Source organism: Pocillopora damicornis, chromosome 2 (genome assembly GCF_964200805.1).
Source record: "Pocillopora damicornis chromosome 2, jaPocDami1.2, whole genome shotgun sequence".
NCBI lineage: Eukaryota > Metazoa > Cnidaria > Anthozoa > Scleractinia > Pocilloporidae > Pocillopora > Pocillopora damicornis.
Window position 1 is genome coordinate 2420354 of NC_142671.1, and position 23739 is coordinate 2444092.

General features: G+C 38.4%; 1 protein-coding gene and 1 non-coding gene across 2 annotated transcripts; both read right to left on the reverse strand.

The window, feature by feature from the left end:
* Nucleotides 1-1730, reverse strand: LOC149049523 (FAS-associated death domain protein-like). Its single transcript, XM_089196946.1, has 2 exons — nucleotides 1385-1730; nucleotides 1-1279 (listed from the first exon to the last, which is right to left on the reverse strand). Exon 2 carries the CDS (start codon nucleotides 1248-1250, stop codon nucleotides 936-938), a length of 315 nt encoding a protein of 104 aa, XP_089053072.1. The 5' UTR covers nucleotides 1251-1279; nucleotides 1385-1730; the 3' UTR covers nucleotides 1-935.
* Nucleotides 1731-2737: 1007 nt separating this feature from the next.
* LOC113664542 (uncharacterized) lies at nucleotides 2738-23247 on the reverse strand. Its single transcript, XR_016184168.1, has 20 exons — nucleotides 23105-23247; nucleotides 21864-21982; nucleotides 20156-21177; nucleotides 19220-19580; nucleotides 18176-18302; nucleotides 16692-16746; nucleotides 15771-15828; nucleotides 14613-14693; nucleotides 13531-13601; nucleotides 12267-12309; nucleotides 12018-12107; nucleotides 10950-11015; nucleotides 10240-10293; nucleotides 8874-8954; nucleotides 8697-8781; nucleotides 6066-8398; nucleotides 5722-5764; nucleotides 5183-5455; nucleotides 4784-4862; nucleotides 2738-4029 (listed from the first exon to the last, which is right to left on the reverse strand). It is a non-coding gene; the product is annotated as an uncharacterized LOC113664542 (transcript).
* Nucleotides 23248-23739: the final 492 nt, after the last annotated feature.

Here is a 23739-nt window from a genome sequence, read left to right on the forward strand (position 1 = left end):
TGATCTGAGATATTCATTGAAGTTTAAACAAATACATTATGAACCAAGGAGTAAGAATACTGAGCCTACATGTACATTAATAGCTTTCTGTGGAGCTGAAAATCTTTGTTCTGGTTTCAAGCTCAAGGTATTTAGATCTCTACAGTTCAGAGTCTTCAGCTTGACTATCCCTTGACAAATTTCTTGTCAACTATCAAGAAAATCATTATAATCACCACATAGAATCATAACTGCAGACTAGGAGACTTTCCTTTAGGGCCTCTAAGGATATCAGTTTTTGTAACTGTAGGAGTTACCCTAACCAAATAAAAGCATCTTCAAGAAATCTTCTTCTTCCTCTCATATTCAAAGACTTATTTCTTACACAGGACTCAAATGCCATTTGGTATTGCATTGCCAAATCAATGAGAAAAATTCACCTCACTTTCAACAACAATCTTATAAACTTCAAGAAACAGCAAAGAAATGGTATGCATTACATATATAGAGTTCTAGGCTGAAAAGTTTTTGAGTCTTAGTATAAAGTACTCATTGTCAAATTACACCAGCACTTAAATTTGCCGCTGTTTTAAACACTATGGCAACTAAAAATAATTTGGGCATCTAAATTTGCATAAGTCACCAATTTGGCAACCTATGTTCAATTCTGTAGTCCTGTAGAAAGATGTAACACTGCTATAAATTGATGTTTAAGGACAAGAGTTGCAGGTTACCTCTTGCTGGGCTAGAGCAGAGCTCTCAAGTCTTCCACATCATGCAAACAAAATAATTAATTGCAAATGTCCACAGAAAGATAAAAAATGCCCTTAAAAATAACAGTCACACTTTTCATTGCAAAAGCTAGCGATAAAAACTACATTAGACAATGTAAGAATTAATATTATTTAAAACCTATCCTATCTATATAAGTATTCCTTCTTTGCCGCGCCAGGATTTCATTCCATTAAATCATTCTCTTGAGGAGCAACTGGACCATAACAGTATTTTTCAGCCAAGTCTCTCCTCAGAACAACAGTATGACATAATCCTGCCACCAGAGCTTCGTAGGTTGCCCGAGTTCCATTAGCTTGCTTCCATAACAACAGCAATTGATAACTTTTTTCCACAACTTTACGACTTTCCTCTTCAACGACCTCAATCTGGGCTTCAGGAATTCCCAAAGCACGCGCAAGATTCTTCCACTTAGCACCAATTTCTGAGGACAAACTCAGCAGCTCTTCATCCCGAGGAACACCAACTCTGAGAGCCATGGTCTAGTAATGTATTATCAATGGATTTCCTGAGTACAACAAAAAAAATTCAACTGGTTAAGTTTGAATCGAACGTATAAATTTAGCTAGGCGTGAGTCTGTCCTGTGGATGAAGAAAAAATTGGGTACCTTACCTAATGTGGCCTTAGATTTCGTTTTGAAAGTTATCACCAACTTGTGTAAGGAACGTGAAGGCTGTTAAGTTCTTATTCCTAATGATCCGCCATCTTGGATATGGAATGCATGCACTCGTACCCAGGGTACTCCGCTGGCATGATATTGATATGATATGATATTGGCACTTGATCCCAATGCAAAATACATAAACGAATGAAGCATTTGCTAGAGCAGGAGTCTTTTTGCCGAGAAGTCCACTGCTTGAGTCACGGTAGTCTGGTCGCGATGGACCAAGAAAAAACCAAATGCGAGTTGTAAACAAGGCGCTGGAAATGTCTACCGGAGGCCGATAGATCTATCCGCCAAGGGTACGCCCTATGGGGTTGCGCAATTTGGTTACCATTTGAAAAATTTACTCGTGCTGATTTATCCAAAATTGCACTTGAATGTAATTACCTATTTAAAACTCGACAGCGCGTGAAATTAACCATTTGAAGGAAAATTAAAGAAGTCTGTGTTGGTTGAACAAAAAGCGTTGGTGGTAAACATTTTTTCACAATTTATAATTCCGTTGTTAGCACCGTTCACTAAGATGTCCGTTATCCTGTAATGATCGATAATTTTTGAAAAACGCTTTTCATAAAGAGACAATCATGAATCCACGACTAACATTTTGCGAAACCGGAAGTGTGTCAATAAGGAAGTCAATTCTGCAAGTTCTCTATTCAGAACTACAAAAGTTGAAGTTATTAGAATTTTGGACTAATGCTGTTTGGAAGATATCCTTTTCTAATTTCTTGGAAGCTTTCATTAAGGTATTTTGGAACTGCTGTTCAATGCAGTGAAGTCGTCATGTGAACCTCTCAGATCACCATAATTAACCTTCAACTGCCTTTGGAACATTAGGGATGAATGAAAGCCGTTAGAAATAAAATTTATCAAAAGCTGACAAAGTTCCCCGTGAGAACACCGTTTATCGTTTGCACTGAGAGCTACAGGTGTACCAGTCAGGTTCAGAAACAATCGGATAAAATTTGTCATGGCCTATAGACTTATCTGATTGACATGCTACAACTTTTCCTCGTGAATGATGGACTCGTACCGAACTGATTTTCTTTGATATTATGGGACTACAGCATTCAGACGAAATGAGAATGGGACCAGAACAGATTGAGAATAGACAAGTTTGGCACGAGACAGCAAATGTTTGAACGTCACCTTACACAAGAAGAAAACAAGTCTCGACCAAAGCTTTATCTTGTTCAAACTACTTCAAGTTTTGAGATCTTGGGTAAGGATTTTAACACACCTTCGCAGCATAATCTCCGGTATATGATCAACTAAGCTAAGAAATAAGTCACACAAACACATATGAAAAACAAAAATATATATTTGGACGTAAAATTTTACTCGTTCATTAATTCCTCTTCTTTACTCGAATAATACCGAGTAAATGTAAATCTAAGTTATTCCTAACTAAACTAAACATGTTTCATACCGAAATAAATTTTGCCATGTAAACAAGGACACAATATAGCTATGCCTATAAGAATCTTAAAAATCATAGCTAAAGCCCTACTACTGGCGATGTAGAACAAAATAATGCGCTATTCTATTCAACAACTACCACTAATTCTATCTAAGAGGAAGGCAAATCATTCAAGTTCCATCAAACCTTGAAGTACAAACAAAATACCTTCTCAAGAATTGGTGATAGACTATGGAATAAAACACCATGCTTTCTTAGGGAGCGATCAAAAATCGTATAAATTTTAAATAAAAAATTTACTGCTAAGTATTTCAGAAAAAAAACTCCCTTTCTAAACATACACGAGACCATTCCTAACGTAAGATCTCTAAAGCAACAACGCTCATAAAGACCTCTCTATATTGAAGTCTTCCACTGAGCCATTACTCCTATTCCTTATTCTAACATTTATAATAATCGGTAGTTTTTTTTATGTAATTATAATGTACTAGATTTTGAACCCTATATTGAGTGAAAAAATTAAGATTATTGTAGTTGTTGGTCCTTCCTCGTAATAAAAACTATCGAAATTTTCTTTTTAATAAAATTAACGCTAAGAAACAAGATATTTTAAAAAGACATCGCTCAATCATAAGGAGCACTATCAAAATTTTTATATTAAGTAGCTGAATATTCGATAATTAATATAGATTACACTTTCATTGTAGTATTATTATTTTGCGTCATTTTAAAAACGCATTAGAACTATATCTGTAACAAGAACCTTCAGTGCTCAAGTTAATGCTGATCGCAAATTTTGAAATTATCGTGTTTCACACAAAAACGTACTTCTCTAGTTTCTACAACTAGAACATCGTACAACTCTCCAACAGCTGGATTCTGGTGATTCCGACAGTGCACCAGTATTAATCCACTCGTTTCATTTATCTGCCCATTTTGAATACGGATCCTCTGACACAGATAAAAACCAAACCCTGGTTTCACAAAAAGTCGGCATATGCTGGATATCCACACTCAACTAGAACATCGTACAACTCTCCAACAGTTAGATACTGGCGATTCTGACAGTGCACCAGAGCTTCCTCGAACGGGTTACGTGACCGCTTCTCCAGGAACCGAATCTCTGCTGAAGACAATCCCAGTCTATCGGCCACTATCATCCACTCGTCTCCGCCCTAAAAATGAAAATAGATTTCAACCTCGTGCTACACGTTCAACACGCCACCCATGAAACTCTTTGCACTCTGCACTCGTGGATATGTGGAGCATACAAACAAGTACTGGGGGAATAGATATGCAAATTTTGTGGCGTTAGATAGGGAAATGAGAGTCTGGGGAGAATTGAGAGCATGCATTTTATTAAAGATGGCCGACTGACTGTGGGGCGGATCAATAAAGGTCTTTACCTTGTCTGTTGTGTTTACCCATTTCAGGTCTCAAGGGAATTCCCAGCTTTATCTTTTGTAAATTACGCGTATATATACACGTGAAAAAGGAGAAATTTGAAAGAAACTGTGGTGCTGCGTCGATGGGGGATACAACAAGATTATTGGGATTATCCACTGAGTTGATAATGTAAATTGACCACCGTGAAGAGTTTTGAAGCTGACGTTTCCAGCGTTAGTCCATCGCAGAGCGAATGACGAAGGGCTAACGCTCGAAACCTCAGCTTTAGAAACTCTTTACGGTGACCAATTTACATTATCAACACAGTTGATGAAACAAATCGTAATGTTCTGCACAGTACATCTACGAGTTCACCATAGCGTAACTTTGATTTTTTTCAGGTGGTCTAATTTTCCAGGTACCAACAGTGACAGGAATGGATTAGCGGTAAATGTTTTAAAAATTGCAACGAGGATTGCTGTTTATCCATTGTACATTACATGAAGGACCTCATCTTTGCGACAACCACGTAACTTACTCACCAGACAAATTCACAGAAAGATGTCTGATTTGTTGGAAAGGAACATCCCGAACATCGAGATCGTCAGGAAGTAGGGGGCCTGTTGAAACACATCAAATAATGCTTACTGCAATTAGAACGTAGCCCAAGATAATGTTCAAATCAGCAATTGGAAAAAAAATACCAAAAGCTTACTTTAGCAAAGATTGGAAATTTCAGCACATCGAGATCTCTGTGTTGTATCTTTCTCGCTTTTATAATGAGAGGTTACAAAGGTAAATAATAATAACAACAATCAACAAGTGACAAGTAAACAGAATTGTTGTCTGCAAGAACTACTCAAATTCAGCAAAAGCAAGAAAAAAATAAAGCACAGTACTATGTCAATCTGATGGGTCAGTCATGCAGTCAATAGTCTACCTGTGATCCCAGCAGGTGAAACTTCCCTCAAGTGTTTTACCACATCCAGCCTATTTGAAAATTTTGCTTCTCTTGCCAAACAGCGGATCATTATCTTCGTCTCGTCCTTTGGACTTTCTAATGAGGTTTGATCCAAGTGCAGATCCTTTTGAAAACGAATCACAACTTCTGTAGCATCACACGACGGTGAAAGAAGAGTGTCTTGAACCGCAGGAGGTAAAGCGTGGGCGGAAGGTAAAGCGAGAGCGTTATCCTCACGTTCCCCTTTGTGTGCTAAGAATGAAAGCAAATGCCTGATAGCAACTATTTTGATAACGTAGCTGTTCAAGCCAATTCCCAAATTCAACATTAGCAATACATATCGTGAAATGTGGTACGAACGACATGTTTTACTTACTAGCTTTACCTATTCCAATGAAGAGAAAAAAGGTAAAGAAATAAAGTAAAACACGGAAACTGAATGAATTATAAAAAAGACACGCGTGATATAGGAATATGGTAACAATCTATCACAGAAAGTAAGTAACATTCGCATGTACCTTCCACAGCTGGCAGAAGTAGGCACGCTCCGCCTGAGGTTTTCTAACATTTATAAAATAAAAATTGGAGTTAGTGGGAACTGACTTGGTCTTTTTCCCATTACAAGCTCATACTCACGCTTCATAACTAAAGGCACGGCAACAAACCAAGGGCATTTATGCATGAAACGTCATTTGCTACCAAAAACACCAGGAAAAGTAGACAGTGCGGTAGAAACTCTATGCAAACGATGAAAATATCCAACATAATGCAGTAACGTAAAGCGTGAAAGTCGCTCTGAATTATCTCTATTTCCACTTTAAGACCAGCAAACTTTTCAGGATACCTGCATTTATTCATTTACCTTTTCATCGGGATGAGTCAACCAAGGCGCAAATTGCTTCAATTTGATTCTGGTTTTCACAGCGTCGACAGACTCACGACAAATGACAGCTTCTGGGCTGCTTAACAACTCTGACTCTGACCAAAAGTGAAGGCATTCCTCTTGCATGCAACCCTGAGCACGATGCGTTTGACAGTAGTTGATAGTGCCTCCCTGGGAACATACTGGACATAGAAAGCACACCTCATGTCTAATGCTGTTGAACCAAAAGAATTCTTTTCTCATGCACTCGAATATCAAAGACAACTGCCTACGCACAGATCGGGCAACATGCGCAATAAATGGATCGGTGCTCGGGTTTTCATCAACTGATGAGGTCATTTTTGACCGTAAATATGCTGATAAGTCTCCATTCTCTCTTTCACCGAGGAGAACAACCTCAACCGAAGATGGATGACATAGAAGGATAATAGAACAACCTCCATTTGGAGAGATAAAGAACCGGGCAAAGTTGTGGTGTAATTTAGGGTCCTCTGCGCTCTGGAATTCATAAGTACACCACTGTAAAAACTGCAATACGAGCCGAGGGAATAGACTGGGAGGTATTTGGCAAGATTGCAATTTGAGAAAAAGAGATGGATTTTTTCTGGATTCTAAAAGCTTGATGACGCCTTCAGGAGGATATGACATCAGCATGGATGGAACTAGATACTGCTTGTCACATAAAGGGGACGATGACGGCCAAAGACACATCAAGCTGAATTTTTCCATGATGGCAACAAGGCTTTCACACGTTTCTTCTTGTTGCAACAATGAACCCCAAAGATGTTCCAGAAGTTTTTCCGCCAAGATTCCTGTTTTTTCAAGCTTGCTCCATAAGTGTCTAAATTCTCGTTCCTCAGAGTCGAACGGCTTCACAGTGATTACCTTCTTGAACACATCAATCAACCATTGAGGGTTCAGAACCACTAGCTTGTTCAACTGCGGAGAGTCATCAAAATGAATTAAAATTCTCTGGTCATGTAAAAAGTTCAGTACCGTCAGAAACTCCTCATCGTCGACAATTTTGCACTTTTCCGAAGCGACTTGTTTGGCTCTTTGGAACGAGATCCATCGGTAGCCTTCTTCCTGGATAACCTGAAGTGCCTTTTCATATTGCAGCCACCTAATAGGTATGGCTTCCTTCATCTGCGGCAGTTCCTCGGCAACACTGCGTACCGTTTGACGCAGAAGTAGTACTTCTGGACACTCAGATTCTCCGCCAGACTTGCTGTTGTCCACCACAAAGACACGCTCGTACAAATGAGAACTATACGGCTTGTTTTGCAGGACATGAAAGATCTCACTTGCAAGTGCTCAAGGATCTGCACCACCATGAGGTTGATCAGCATGTGTGCACACTAGGAACACACAAGGAAGATTCTCCGGCAACAATTTACAGCCAGTGCTTTCTTTCCGGTTTCCACCTTCAGTTGCCAACGAAGCCACGGACGTCATCCAGAAATCTAGATAGTCCAGATTCGTTTTCAGGTTGAAGTTGTCTTGAAATGACTTGAACATGCCTTGCTTATAAGGAGGTGTTGCTGTTTCGTGGGGATTTCGGCTTAGATCAGCTCTGGATGTAAGAAAGAGAGGATGGGTGACATAGTAAACTGACTGACCACCAAAATCCCATACAACAGCGTAGATTCCTTCTTCATCTTCTACATTCTTTTCTTTATGAAGTAATGTTTGGACCAATGCAGCTATTTCTTCTGGCATTCTATCTGCTGGTTCAAAACCACTACTTGTTGCTTCAATTTTAGTTGTCTCTGAAAAACTTGGTGAAAACCGAAGGTTTGGTTCCGAGGAAAACCTCTTTGGTTGTTCTCCACTGCTTCCAGCCTGGACGGAGCGCCCAGGTTCTTTTATAGATTCTCGGTTTTCGCCAGAAGAGAAACGAGGAATCAAAGCTGATACATCCCCTTTAACAGTTAAAGTATCCTCAGGCTTGATTAACCCCATCGCTTTTTCCTCTAGCGTTTGGTTATCAACCATCAGGGCGCCTGCAATCAACTGTGCTGCATGGTGTTCGTAGGACATGGATGCTGTCGTTCCTTCTTGCTCTTTTTCCCCTGCCTTCCAAGTCTCGCTTGATACCTCGAAGTGAGAAGGATCAACATCAATTCCCACAGTACTATCTTCATCCGGGTTAAAAAGCTGCCCTTTCAGTGACTTCGTTAAACTGGTTTTTCCTGACCGGTCTTGTCCAATAACCATGATGGGCACCCTTTTAACACTAGTTTTCCCCTCAGCAAGAGCTTTGTGGTACGCTCTCAAGGCTATGGGTCCTCTTGCAAGAATTTCTACTGGCTCTACATGTAAAGAAAAATTATTTTTTTGATTACTACTCAAAGAGGTAAAATAAGCTAAGTTGGAAAAAAAATGATTAACCAGTTAAAAATATCGTCACCTGTAATATTAAATGTGACAAAATAATGTAAACCAATCAACCACGTACTGATTATAAAATCATAGACTTTCCGATGAGTAAATTTTCCATTGCATATCTGGCCGAAATTAAAAAAATAGAATGAGAGACGAGACTCACCAAACTGTTATATCATATTTTTTTAATAAAACATTCCCCCCTTTTCAAACATTTTATTATACCTTTTTGGGGTTCTTTTGCGACTTTATTCTTTGGAACTGACAAATATGGTGTCGTTGATGATGAAGGCGGTTGCTTTGATGGCTTCTGCATAACACAAATTGGTGAGTAAAAGTCGACATGAAAAGTTAAAAAAAAGACTTATTAAAAAAAATGCAACTACCAACTTCCAAACATACATTCTTGCTTTCCAAACCGAGAAACTTTCGCATATAGGAGACAAATCCTTCGGTCGGTGGAGTTTGTTGCTCGAGAATCTCCTTAAAGTAAAACAAGTAAAACAATATGAGTTTCAAAATTAAACGATTTTTTATGAGGGTGGAAACGATTCACGTAAATGCATGTGCTGACATCCTCAATGGCTAACAGGAAATGTGCCGTAATGAAACTTTACAAACATTGCTAAACTAATGTACGAAAAGAGCCGAATACTCTTCGACACCACATCGCTAGTAATATTCATAGAGCTGCCTGAGGAACTGCCCTACCTTTCAAAGCGATCTCTGGTGGAAAAGAGGAGAGGAGTATCTACTATTATTAAAAGCTGGGTCATTGGATAATGTAATTCAAGAGTTTCATTGGCTTAGGCATTATGGGTTATGAGCCATCATTACCATGCTCTACAAATCCGTAAGTGTACGCGTCAAAAAAATAAAGTTTGCAAAATAAAGTTGGGAAGATTCTATACTTTGGGAATTTTTTAATAAAACAGTTTTCCCCCTCCATACGCGCTTATTAAATATGTGATGATTATAGCCAACTGGGCCCGCTATCCATCATCTCATATCCAACACGCGCTCGGGGAATAATTGTTTGTTATGATATGGCAAGATATTCCTGAGACAAATCCGGGCATTCTGATTGGTTCTTTCTTGGTCTGGATTTTGCCATCCGGACTATCTACACGGAAAGGGTCATAAGCCATGTATTTTTTTTCGCGAAAGCCGGAAAATTCAAAATAAACAAGTTTGGTCCGAGTGCTATAAAATATACTACTTACTTAGCTTCTGTGCTCGAGCCGTACAGGGAAATATTCCCCAGTACGGACCTCACGCTCGGTTATAGTAGAAGTTAAAATTGTACTTAGTGTAGTACGAACTGGACCATTGACGGATCCAAATACAGAACGGAGAAATAAAGAGAGAAAGAAAAAGTAATTTACAGAAACTCACAACTTAAGCAAAAGCCCCATTCAAACCAGCAAAATATATTTTGTACAGGCCTAAATTTTTTAGACCTTCTTTTCACTACTGCTTAATTACTGCTAAGATCGCTCTTGTATGATTATCACATATTCAACGTTAAACCAGGTTTGTTTAACTGAATACAAATCAGCAACTAAATGATACATTGTATCTAAGTAATCACTATCGTGCATTTTCATTGTGCTAGATATGAAGTCGACAAAGATCAGCTTAAGTAACTTTTATGAAGAACACAATTTTAAACCGTGTTCAACAAAACAGCTTTAAAACATGTTTTTCCTTTGGTGTAAATGGGGTGAATCTGAATAAATCTTCCAATAATAAACCAAAAACGGCTTACCTTTCCATATTTTTGAAATCTTCCTAGAATACCACTAGTAAGGGTAAAAATCGCCTGCAGAAAAGTAACAGTTCAGTTTCTACATTTATGACGCTATGAAAAAGAAACAAAATGTTTCATAAAATCTTCATTGAGGAAAGTCGCAACTCAGTTAAATATCTGTTTATTTACGTTTTCGCCTCCTTTAGGTGTAAACAAAGAGGCCAAAAAAGTATTTTTTTATGTTTGATCAGGGCTCCTAGCCGCCACACGTACCTCATAACAAACTACACTGCAACGAGCGATACGCTGATCTAATTGTACCTGTAATAGATCATATTATGGGGCCTCTTTCTGGACCCCAAAACATCCAGGAGACTTTTACATATAAGAGAAATTCACTTTGATCCTAACTGAAAACATGCTCCCACTAAAGTCCTCTACTTGAAGCGGTATCTCCCATAGATTGACGGAAATGTATATCTTGTATTTTATTTAATGTCTTCATTACCATTAAAAAATATTTGAGGGGTCAATGAAACCTTATACAGCATAAAAAAATATTCAACGAGCTCACGATGGTATGCAGTTCAGGATATGGGGGGACCACTTTGAGATCTTAGAGAAAAGTCTGAAGTTTTAAAAGAAAGAGACAGAACAAAACTATATCAAATGAGGTGAAAGTAACCCTTGGTGTGCATTCTGAGTTATGGTTGACAGGTTAAACACACCTTATCTATATTATGATCCTCTTCAGCACTGACTTCCATGAACTTCAATCCGAATTCATCCGCAAACTACAGGAAAGAAATGCCCATTTTTGCACAATACTACCAACACAAATTATAAAGAAAGATGTTAAACGATTTTCGCAAGCGCAGGGTAAAAATTAACTCGTGAGGATTCAACCGCGAAAACCTAAGGTTTGAATCGAAACCATACGGGAACACGACTCCCCTTCGAGCCATACTCGTGACAAATTTTCAACACCTTTTTTCCTACCAATAATAGATTTTATAAATAAAAAATGTACTGCTGACAGTCGATCAATTTACTAGGCGCGGTGGTGGCTCAATTGAACGACAGAAACACGTTTATCGAAAAAATGGCACATTGCCCCTAATTTTCCGGAAAAATCAGGGGCCCCTCCCCTCCCTCCCCCAACCCGCATCCCGTTGCAACGCCTACGTGAAAGCCTTTGAAATATGATCATTTTCTCTTCGTTCAATGTATTATTTTCATTTATTTGAAAAAATGTAGACTGCGAAATATCTTTGTTTAAGGAGATAAAGTGGAGTTTTGGTTTGCTGTCCACGACAGAATTAAAGCGCTGGTGCCGAAGCGCCATAATAAAGATCCATGAAGCCCGGACTCGCAAGCTAACTAGGTATCAATCGCAGCCGTTGTTTGGCCTCGCCACGCCACGGGGGAGAGAGTGCGTTGCGTGGCGAGACCAAACAACGATTGCGAAGGAAAGCACAGTAAGCGTGGCACCAATGCAGTCCATTTCTACTTTAAATTGTTCAGACAACAGTGACAACCTGTGTCTGAGTTTATTTCGTATAAATTGGATGGACCTTTTTTCCTCTCTATCGAACGGAATTTTTGTTGGAAACTGTGAAGGTTAATGCTCTTTTTCTTTTGCGAATTTGAAAAATCAGTTGCTCAGTGTCACATCTCAACCTTCCCACCCGGATAAAATAACTCTTCTACGCATGCGTATGTTCTTGTTCGTCACCACAACGACCAACTGTAACCGTTTTTTAATAATATTAACTCATTTATTTAATTTGTATTACCTTTGCCGCGGTTTCTGTTGGTACCATCCTACGATACTCCTGGTGGCAATTAAATCCAATCAACATAATTTCAGTATCATGTTTACCAACCTAGGCAACATTACAATTAAGTCAGTAAAGGAGTTTACCAACACAATAAATATATTTCAAGGCTGGTCAGTCAACAACAGAGAGGTTACTGTAAATGCAGCATCAAAATACAGGAGAACCTTAAAGATCCAAAAGATAGGAATCTCATTGCACACTCACCCTGTCGACTATTCGTATAGGTAATATGCTATTTTTCTTTCCTCTTGATATAACTTTTTGTTTGAAACTATTTTTCTACAGGCTGGCTTGCTTAGCACTGACTACATTTGGGCTAGGAAAAAGAAATTGTAAATTTCGGAGGGTCGAATGTAGATATAAATGCATGCATACACACAGTTTAGAAGCGTAAGTATTTTCAGGTTTACAGGTAAATATTGTTAAAAAGATGGTTGAATACTGGCATCCAAAGGAGCAAATGAGGAAAGTGGTAACCATCACTCTCATTCTTTTGTTATAATCATATATCAGTTGGGCAAGTTGGTATTTTACTGTGGGTAACTGCCAGCGACCCTGATATTTAATTATGAAATTCTGAGGAAGGGGGAGGGAGAGGGGGAGGGGCATCAGTCCTTTGGGACCGTGATAGTGATTCGTTGTCTTTCATATATATACCCCATAAAAAGTTCTGGGTTAGGTTGTTGCATTTTAAAAGTTACTGTCTGTCGCGACTGAACGTTAATATTTCATTTAGTTAGTTATTTATCTTATTATTTATCTTGTTTACACGCATTGCGTGCCATTGACGTTGGGGTAATGGGATTTTTACGCGACCTTGTAGTAAAATAAATGAATTAGTTGTGAAGTACAGTATCTTTGTGGTAGCGTTTTACACGACACTGTCAACAAAAGAGGGTGCCTTCCGGACAAATCGCCCTACGCGCGTTAATATTAAAGAAATCATAGACAACTATATATATACCACTGTAAAACTCATACAGTATAGATCATGAAAATAATTTTTTCTAGGATTTGTTTCGAGAGGCGCGCGCGCGAGTCTTAAAACACAAAATTGACAGAGTTTACCCTACTAAATAATCAGCCTCTGCGTTACGTGGACCTCCAAACAAACTGGACATTATCACTCAACAGATAATAGGCTAAAAGACTATGCGAAAAACCAAATATAAAATTCATCGAGAAAAAGAGGACGAAAAGTGGGCAATTGGCAAAGCAAGCTAGGGAAAAAATTAACATTCATTTCCTTGGCTTGGGCTCTTTTGCGACTTGTTTTTTTAGATTAAGACTCTTACTTCTCAGCGTTTTGTGAAATGTGCCAGAAATTCACTTTAGGACCTTTAGGACAAAATATGCAAATCGAGATCCCGAACGAAATCCCGCAGAAAACGTCAACACTCTGCTAGAGGCCTTTCCGATTATGACACCATTTGCTCTTCAGTACAGGCTTCTCAAAAATATTCTTTACAGTGCATCTCGCGTTATTTCCAGATTTTCCTTTTCTTTTTTTAGGCTGATTAGTCTTAATCCTCTCTTTGACTAAAGAGCAAAAAAAAGAACACGAAATTTTGAAAATTTTACCACATTTTGTTGACAGTAACCTCATTCCTCTCTCGCATCACTCAGGAGAACGGTAACCGGTCAAGTCGCCCGAGGGTCATCTCGCCTCTAGTCATGTCGCCCGAAACCTGAGTCATGTTGCCCGAAATTTTAGTTATGTCGGCCGAAAAAAAAAATCAAGTCGCCCGAAGAAACAAATACTAAAAAAATCAGAATTTCAGACTGTAAATAGGCAATAGGGTTGAGAAATTTTTATCACTAAAGCGCTCTTTGTTTCCGACAACACCATGAAGATTCTAAAAGCGTTGTTCATTCCTTACAACAAAGGGAAACGTTGTTCGTTTCTAACAAAAAAATAAAGCGTTGTTCGTTTGGTATGTAATCGTTTCTTACTCACGGACCTTTCGTAAGTTTGATAAACTTTATCGTGCTTTCTAACAATACCATGAAGACTTTGACAACACAGAAATCGATCGTATGGTCGGAACTAAAATATTTTTGAGTAACGGTTCTAAAAGCGTTGTTCGTTTGTAACACCAAAGGAAAGCGTTGTTCGTTTGTAACACCAAAGGGAAGCGTTGTTCGTTTGTAACACCAAAGGGAAGCGTTGTTCGTTTGTAACACCAAAGGGAAGCGTTGTTCGTTTGTAACACCAAAGGAAAGCGTTGTTCGTTTGTAACACCAAAGGAAAGCGTTGTTCGTTTGTAACACCAAAGGAAAGCGTTGTTCGTTTGTAACACCAAAGGAAAGCGTTGTTCGTTTGTAACACCAAAGGAAAGCGTTGTTCGTTTGTAACACCAAAGGAAAGCGTTGTTCGTTTGTAACACCAAAGGGAAGCGTTGTTCGTTTCTAACAACAAAATGAAGCACTGTTCGTTGGTATGTAATCGTTTCTTACTGACGGACATTTCGTAAGCTTGGCGATCATATTTTATAAATTGAACAACATCAAAAGTTAGATTGTCAATTAACAAAGCAAGAAAGGACTTGCCTCTCTGATTAACCACCTCCAGCCAAAAGACACATATTCAAATGATTCGTGCCTTGTGATGTCATAAGTCAGCAACATTCCCTGAGTAACAAACAACGAACCATCATGAGACAATATTTATCAAATAATCAAGGGCATTTGAAAACACAAAAAACTGCGAAAAGAGATGTAATTCTACCTCACCCCCCACCCCCATGCTTAATTAGCATCTTAAGAGCGGGCTTCTAATTTAGTTTTTTTCCTAATCAACTGATGGAAAAAGGAAGACTGGGAGATGTTTCTTCCAGTAAGTCTCTGGCGAAAGCAGAAAGCTTTTAACTGGACCACCACCGTTTCATCATTTCATTGAAGAGGGTCACCATGTTGAACTCAAGGTATCGTATTTCGGACCTTGCTCGCTTCACAAATTTAGTGGCTCTTTTGAGCATTTATCGCCGATTGAAATGAGAAATGCTCTCTTATCGAAAAATTAAATTTCTCTTCAACGTTTCCACTATGTGCAGATCAAACCTATTTAGATTATCCTGCAATAAAAAAGTGTTTTCAATTACTTACCTGTAGTACTCCGAAACAAACAGTAAGCTGCACCGGAAAAAAGGTTGATCACCTACTAATATTCCGAGTAACATTCGAAGCAATTCGAAGAAATCGTTTCTAAGCGTTGATCGGCCGAAACAAACAGTAAGCTGCACCGGAAAAAAGGTTGATCACCTACTAATATTCCGAGTAACATTCGAAGCAATTCGAAGAAATCGTCACTAAGCGTTGATCGACCGAAAGGGTTCCGAAAGAAACAAAAGCCAAGAACGACGAACATCAGGTAAAACTCGGCAGACGAAGGGTCGTTCGTACTTTACTGTTATCTGTTAATGTTATCTTTACTGTCACTCACTTATTCAACAGGACAACATTATGGCTTCGCCTCCATAGGAAGCAGTAGCCATAAAAATAGAAGGTTTGTGACCAGGTGGAAGCTGTTAAAGTACTCCCCATTCATTGCCAGCTTTGCTTGTTTTGGCGAGTAAACGGCGCTCCCTAAAGGCTGTCAGAGGTAAGTGCAGGTGTATGTGTACTTTTTTTTTTTCATCATTGACATTAGCTTAGCCCTTTGTTATACAATCTAAACTTTACAATTTATGCTTTATTCATATTTCTTACCTTGAAAATTGTGAGATAAGGTAGACAGAATGACCAATTTGTGGGGTCTTCCAGATCCCTGGAATACATAATTATGTACGTATGATGTATGGGTGTATGTAAGTATTTATATCTATCTATCTATCTATAATATATATATATACATGCACACAAGCACACATACACACACACACACCCATATATATTTCAAAACTCGGCAATTTGAAAATATATATTAAATATATATACCTTTCTCTTCTGATCAAAGAGTTGTTGAGAAAATAAGTAGAGGGACAATTTTTCAAAAGGAGAGTACAGTAGCTGCTGTCAAAATTTCCAAAGTCTCTGTTTCACCTTTGCACAATTTTTTTTTGCTTCAAGTGCCACTTGTTTAGATGTGTTATTTAGATCAAGTTGTCAAATTAATGAGGGTGAAAAAAATGGGTAAATGATTTTACTGTCGTCCAGTACACATATTTTCCAGTTAAATACATGTATCATTACAAATATTATTAACCAATGAACTTTAACAATTTTTTCCCAAAATAATTTCACAGTGAACAATATAGTGGACAATGCAGTAACTTGGAAATTTCACAAAGGCTTTGTTGCATATCTCAATAAAATAACAACAAAACAACAATATAAGAAAAGGAGTATACTGTAGTAAACTCTTCCAGATATATGCCTTGAACAATGTTACTGTAAGTTGTACTGTTGTACACCAAAAATTGACAAATTGCACTACTGTTCTTCACAGTAATAAACACTATTTAAGCAGTGGTGAAAAAGAGGCCTCAAAAAATTCAGGCCTTATTTAAAATTCAGCCAATTCCCAAATTGATACAGACACCTGTCAGCTTTCTCAAAGAGTTTCCTCATCTAGCCATGCTTTGTGAGCAACTAGACATTGGTCATGAACAAAATAAGACTGAAACTTACCAAATCTGAAGTTGAATTATCTTCCCATCAATTTCTATTCTCTTTTCTGTACAGTCTGAAAGGACAAAATACTGTGGTTATTGTGTGATCATCATTATATTTTTGTTGAACAAAATGGGTAACTAGAACACACCAAAATGATCTCTGCTGCCTAGGACATAAAAATAAGAGGCAAAAACCTGGACCCACAAAATTTGACTGGAGTGAGATAAAATTATAATTTTTGTTTAATTCCAGATCTCATAAAAGAGTTTTCCTAGTCACAACTGCAGGTCAGCTCTCCAGGTCACTAAAAAATAAATCTAAGGAACAACAGACAATGATTCACACCTTCCTTTAAAGTAGTTTATTTATTGCCTTTAAATGTTGTCTATCAGTTAGCACATTATTTTATAATATGACAGAAATGATCTACCAGTTTAAGCAATTATTATTATTTATTCAATTGCTTACTTAAGAAAAAATCCATTGTCTTGATATGATAAACCCATGCATGCAAAGTTCAGCATTCAACAACTTGATCAACAAATAATCTTTGAAGAGTTAAATCAGGTCTGTAACTAAAAAGGGTGATGGACATCCTAATGCAATCAACTAATTACAGTGCTGTATATTTTAAAAAATATAGATTTTTGTGTGAAGGTATTTTATATAGCTGTGAAATAGTAATTTTGTTGTTGACATGTCAAGGTAATAGTTTGTATTACAAAGTCAAGAGTATGGAAATAAATTTAACTTTCACTTGCAAATGCAGTGCAATTGAAGAAATGATCAAGAAATGTTGATTAAGAAATTGCAGAAAAGAAGCCTGAAAACTTTTCAAAGGGATTGGAAGTTGTGCCTCAAAGTACATGTTTAGTGCTAAACCAAACTAAACTATGAAGCCAAACACTGAGTGGGTTCTCAGTTGAAGTAAATTTCATTCCGGTTTACAAATTTATTAAATCTTGTTCTAAATAAATAATATATAAAAGAATAGAATGTATGATATACATAGAATATATAATGTCAATTAAGCTAAGCATGGGGCAATTTGGTTTGAAATTTCAAGTGTGATTTGAAATCACAACACAAAGTTAAAATACTACACATTACATAAGTTTCCCAAAGTTTTGTCATCCAAATACAAGATTTCTGGTGGAAAAAAAATATTTCAAAGATCCAGTACCAAGCTGATTTGTAAAACAAGTGGTACCCTCCCTCCTTTTCAATTTATTGCTGATGACATCGAACGAGCCAATACTTTGCTCAAGCGAATTAACGCCAAACTGAACAACAAACATGTGAGGATTATTTTGACCTGACAGCCTCATGGTTATGGTAATACCGCTAAAAGGAACTAATTTTCGCGGCTCAAGGAAATCCCTAACCCCCGTTTTACTTAATTTAGGCGGTCCAATTTCCTTATTTAGTAACAATAGTGACACGAAGGAAAGGGGATAAAGTTCATAATTGTAGATGATTGCTAGTTTACGGTTACTTACCGAAATATGGTTGATCGTCAACTTTGAAAATCAGCTTTCTTTTTGTATCATGATTATCGCCGATCAGTATTGTTAGAAACATGTAGTCATACGATTTCTGAGCCATATCTTTGGACAGAAAGCGATCCTGCGAAAGCGGAAATTATTAATCCTAGATCCAAACGTGAGCTATGACGTCATCGAAAAATACGGTGTCTTCGCCTTGCTTTGTATCTTGTCGTCACACTTCGTAATAATTTTGCGCGCGACTTGGTGCAATCGACTCTAGCTTGCCACTGGAAACAAGCTGTACCTAGATTCTTCTACACAGAAACAAAAAATTAGTTTATTTCTATCAATATACCGAAAAGTAGTCGGAAATTGAATTTTTCAAGCGTGATTTTGTTTCTTCGGCTGCTCTAAGGATAACGCTTCGGCGCGCACGAAAAGCACAACTCACTTTTGTGGTATTCACTATTTACTAAAGCCAGGAGCACAGAACCTGGGTTCCTGTTAAAGAGTGATATGGCCGGCGCCATTACATACATAGCATCTCGATGGGGTGATGGCTTTTACGACTGAAGGTTAAAATTTCTCAATTTTTTTACGCCTAGTGGTTAAATTTTTTTGCCGTTGTACAGTCACTGAGTTAAACTCATTGAGACCCTCTACACAGAATAGGAGGATTCCTCACTTAAGATTTTCAGGTCCACTACCGTGTGTACGTATTTCTTGAGTGTGCGCTATCTTGCCTCGTCATTTGCCCAAGTGATGCAAGGCGTAGCTAGGGGGGAGAGGTTCCTGAGGTGCCCATGACCCTCCCTTTGTGAGCCTTTTTCTAAGCAAACATCCGACAATATTCCATATGGGCCTTTAAGTCGCGTCAATACGAGCCCACTGAAACGAAAGGGGGAGCAGCGGTATAAGTCATACATAGTTGGCGATTCCCGGATGGTGTCCCAGTTTAACATACGGGGTTTCATTTGAAAATGTCGAAACAAACGAAACGTTTCAACTATTTTCAGCGCTAGAAAAAGAAGTGAGGAAGTTCCTCATCTGACTTACCTTTAAGTCTTTCTTCTCACAATAATGAAAACATCTGGTGCACAAAGTGTCCTCTTGTATGCTATGCATGCCCACGTTTTTTGGTTTTTGTAAAAACCAAATAAAATGACACAGTCTTACGCGGAGGTACTTGAGGGTGAGTCCGAAGTATGGGCAAGCACTGAGAGAAGCGCACGAAACCCTCCACCCGGCTGGGATTTCCTTATTTGGGCTGATTGCTTGAGGTTCGAATCTTCACAAGTGTCTGAGATTGCAATGCTTCTTCTTTTCTTATGCTTCTTATGATACCATTTGCGTCAGGTGATCCAGCCTTTCCGCTGAGGGTAAAATGTATGTTACTGAAACACGATCCTCCGTCAAGCTGAAAAAGAAGAGTGCTTGAAGTAAATGACTGTTGCTGATAGACATTTACACGAAATTGAAATCTCTCAAACTCTCTCCCTTCGTTGTATATAATCAAAGACTAAACATTCAAAAGAACGCAGAGGCTTCTTGAGATAAACCACACTTACTGGAAATTCGAAAGAAAGGGAAAAAATATTTTCAGCACTGTTTCATAGCTATTTTGCGGCTGCAGCACACCAACTTGATGTTAGTCTAAACAATGGTTCAGTTGATCAGTAGAGTGTGATTAAGGTTGATTCCATCAAAATGTTTTGTCTTTTTCCCTTTGCACACAACATTGTGCTAACTGAAAAAGGGTTTTAACTTATTTCTCTTGTTTTCTGTTTTCTCGACAAATGTAAAGTCTATAGATTCCATGACTTCCATATTTCATGACCTAGGAGTGGAATATTCAGCTGAGACGGAGGAGTGTCCACTTTGGTAATCACTCACAAATTTAGTGGCTCTGTTTCAGTTACAAGTGGCTGTATCCCACTTCTGATTGCCTGCAACGAAATGTAAAAAACTAACAATTGTATCAATCAGAAATACCTCTTCATCCATTACAACTGCAGTCATGGATTTTGTTAGAAGTAGAATCTCTAACACTCGTTGTTTGTTTGGTTGATTCTTCTTTAATCTCCTTTCTTCTCAAGTTGTTACAACAGGGACTAACTTCTATCTAGTGAGAAAAGCGGGTGTCACCGTTTATAAGGTGACACTACAGATAACAATACTAAGCTGTCAATCTTCTTGTATCATCATCGTTCCATCTCAGCCAGCGAATCACGTTAGATTACGTATGACAGTTCCTACTTACTAGGTATGCGCCGTCTACCTCTCACTTGTTTGCTATTCCTTCGGTGTGAAATTTTATCATGCTGCTCAGTCTCTATTAGCCTATGGTTTCTTTTACCATGTTGTAACATGGAGGTCCAGGTTCTTTGCAGAACTGTTGTACGCTAGAGTCTTTCTCCTCTTGTGTTACCCATTCTAACAAACACCTCAAACCAGAAAAAAATTGTTTAAAGCTGTGAACTGTTTACAGTGATATATTAGTAAAGTGAGAATCCGATGGAGTCACTTTGGGCGTTGATCGCAACGTTTCGACTGCAATACTGCTAGTCTTCATCAGGCGATGAGGTCGATTGTTTACGTGTCGCTATTTGTAGCACGTTGGTTGGCCGCTATTGGTGCATTTCGATTCTCATTATTATTCCGGTTGCCAGACTCATAGGTTCTCATTGATCAGCTGTTGTGTTGTGTGATCGTGGGTATCCAAGCTTCGGGAATTTCGATTCCACTATCCACAAGTATTTGAGGAACAGGCGATAGCAAATCGACTTGCAAACCTAAGATCTGGAAACGATACGTGTATGATTCTTTCACAGTCTCAGACCGAGACCATGTCAACGGATTTTTACAACACCTAAACAGTCAACAGCCTACCATTCGTTTTACCATGGAAATCGAGAAAGATAACACCATTCCTTTTCTCGACACAACAGTTACATGGGACTCAGACGGTCTTCTCAATTCCACTGTCCACTGTCTTCGTTTGGCTCACTCAGCGCCTAGAATACGCCGGTAAATGACGTCATTGTGTGTAAGAGCAATGTATTGGTGGAGCAGTAGCTTTATAATAGCATTCCAGGATGTACAATGCTAGGTCTATTCTTTCTAACATGACTTAATTTTTATATAAATCTATCATATTAATTATCCAATATCAAGATGTTTGCATGAGTTTCTGAAAATAGATATTTCTGTTGAGGGGATAAAAATAATTTTTAAATAATTTCACTTACCCGGGCAAACAACGTTCAGGAGACTTCAAGAGCCGCGTCACACAATAAGCTACAATAACAACTTTTCGTAAGGGAAGGTACGTTTTTTATTGATAGGGGTGGGTCGGGGTATTTCAAAAAATTTTTGCGAAAAAAGTCGTGGCCTTCCCACTTCCCAGAATGGATTAATGCATGACCCTTCACAAATACCTACACAACATCTGAACCTCCCCCCACCTCCTCCTAGACAAAAATAACCCGAAGTGAAAATAACTAACCGGAAGTGTTGCTCACATAACCGCGTCTGCGCACAAAGCAGTTAATTGCGTAGCGTGTGATTGCACGGTGAAAACTTGAAAATGGGCAAGGATGTACGAGGAATAGAAAGAGGGAAATGCGCTTGTGGTGAATGCGAGGATTTTATGAGGTCAGATGGAGCAACTTATGGATGTTATGGCTGTTTGCCGACTCACCTTTCAGAAAGGATGCCCACTACTTCTCTGACTCTGTTGGTGGCACATCGGGTGCGAGAACAAGTGGAGGTGCAAGTCCAGAGAAGTGGAAAGATGAAGACCTGGGGTGGTTTCCGAACCTAAAGGGCGAATATACTGAATTCTCAAATAGAATTCTGCCAAAATTCTACCTGTCCTTTTGGATCACTTGTCCCCGTCTACAAGGAACGCTTTCGCCGCAGTTTCGTGGTTGAAAGCTTTGCTTGTAGATACAAATTTTAGGTTGCTATACACTTCGCACGTTTGTTAACAAATAATAGTCAACTAAGCGACGAGGAGTAATTTTTTCCTTGCAACAAAAAACTGTGACCTTCCCCCAGTTGCGAATAAAACAAGTTAGACCCTCCCCAATTTGTAAAAATTTACTAATGACTCTCCCCGAAGCCCCGGCTCACCCACCCCCCCTAAATAAAAAACGTACCTTCCCTAACATGAACATTTCCTTATCTTGATCAAAAAAATATTTGTCGGATACACGACGAATCCCACATTTTTTTGGGGGACGCCACCTCCTTTTTTGACTTTTTCCTTGAAAAAAAATCGATTTGTACTTGGGAAGCTTTTAGTTATTTGGATCCAATTAAATTATTCGTATAGGATCGAATTGCTGTATAACTATACAAGCGTACATCACTGAAACGTAACCCGGCTCCTCAACGGTTTATCAGTTCCACCGAAGGAATTAACGGCGTAAGTAGCAACAATCTTTTCAATAATTTATTCACTGAGGTAAATTCTAAACTTCATAATAATTCAATTCAACTCATAATTTTCCTAATTCGATTCAAAAGGTGGGCTATGAAATTCATCAATAAAGGGGGTAAGTTTCTAAAGAAACTGTGGCGCTGCGTCGGTGGGAGAGTATAGCAGGTAATTTAGTGTTAACAAATGAGTTGAAAACGTAAATTGACCACCGTAAAGATTAAAAGAGCTGACGTTTCGAGCGTTAGCCCCTCGTGAGACGCTCGAAACGTTAGCTGTTTTACTCTTTATGGTGGTCAAGTTATGTTTTCAATTCAGTTATTAACACTAAATTACCTGCTATGAATTCGTCAGCCTAACAGACAGATAGAAATCATTTCTTTATCAACGTTTCTTTCACATCTTCACGCCGAGAGAGAGTTCTTGAAAGTAAACTCACCGCTAGGAGATAAAATACGTGTATGTTAGAACACTGTATTTTCCACCATAGACAAGCTCACCTGCAGAGCAGCAGACCGCATTTGCTTGCAACTATAGTCTCTGACATGACAATTACTTACAACTTGAATTAGATAACATTGAGAAAACGTCGAACCATCATTTTCGATATTTCATTCAAAGAGCCAGTTGATCGTAAGAATTGCGTGCAGCCTAAGACACTTAAGTTCTTATATCGCGCGTCCAATGACGACAATCGAAAAATCATTTCTTTCATTTTTTCTGCGGGCACATAACTTTCAAGTTGTTTGTGAGGAAAATCTAACGGATTTTTCGTGGCGAGACGCTTTTCCCTCTGAAGGCTAAATAAACCATAAATGGTGCATTCATTTGCTACTTGTAATGAAACTCTTTCCGAGACACGTGATTCTTCGCACACTCTTTCTGGACAAACGTTATAAAAATCGGCCAAAAAAAAGCCATACAATTAAACATTTAAAAGCTCAGAGATGATTCTATGGTTCCACGAAATAAATAATTACGATTTTCAGAAAACAAAACTGCCAAAAAGTCACCATCGTGACAGTGTAGTGGGAAAAAATAGGTTCGAATTGTCCATTATAATTCGACAACTACGTAAAGGACTTAAGACTCTTGACAACAAAACTCTTTATTCCCTACGGCTTTGTGTTCACGA

Excerpts from the sequence above, each read along its gene's own strand:
- LOC149049523 (XM_089196946.1), bottom strand. The coding sequence starts at position 1,250 with ATGGCTCTCAGAGTTGGTGTTCCTCGGGATGAAGAGCTGCTGAGTTTG.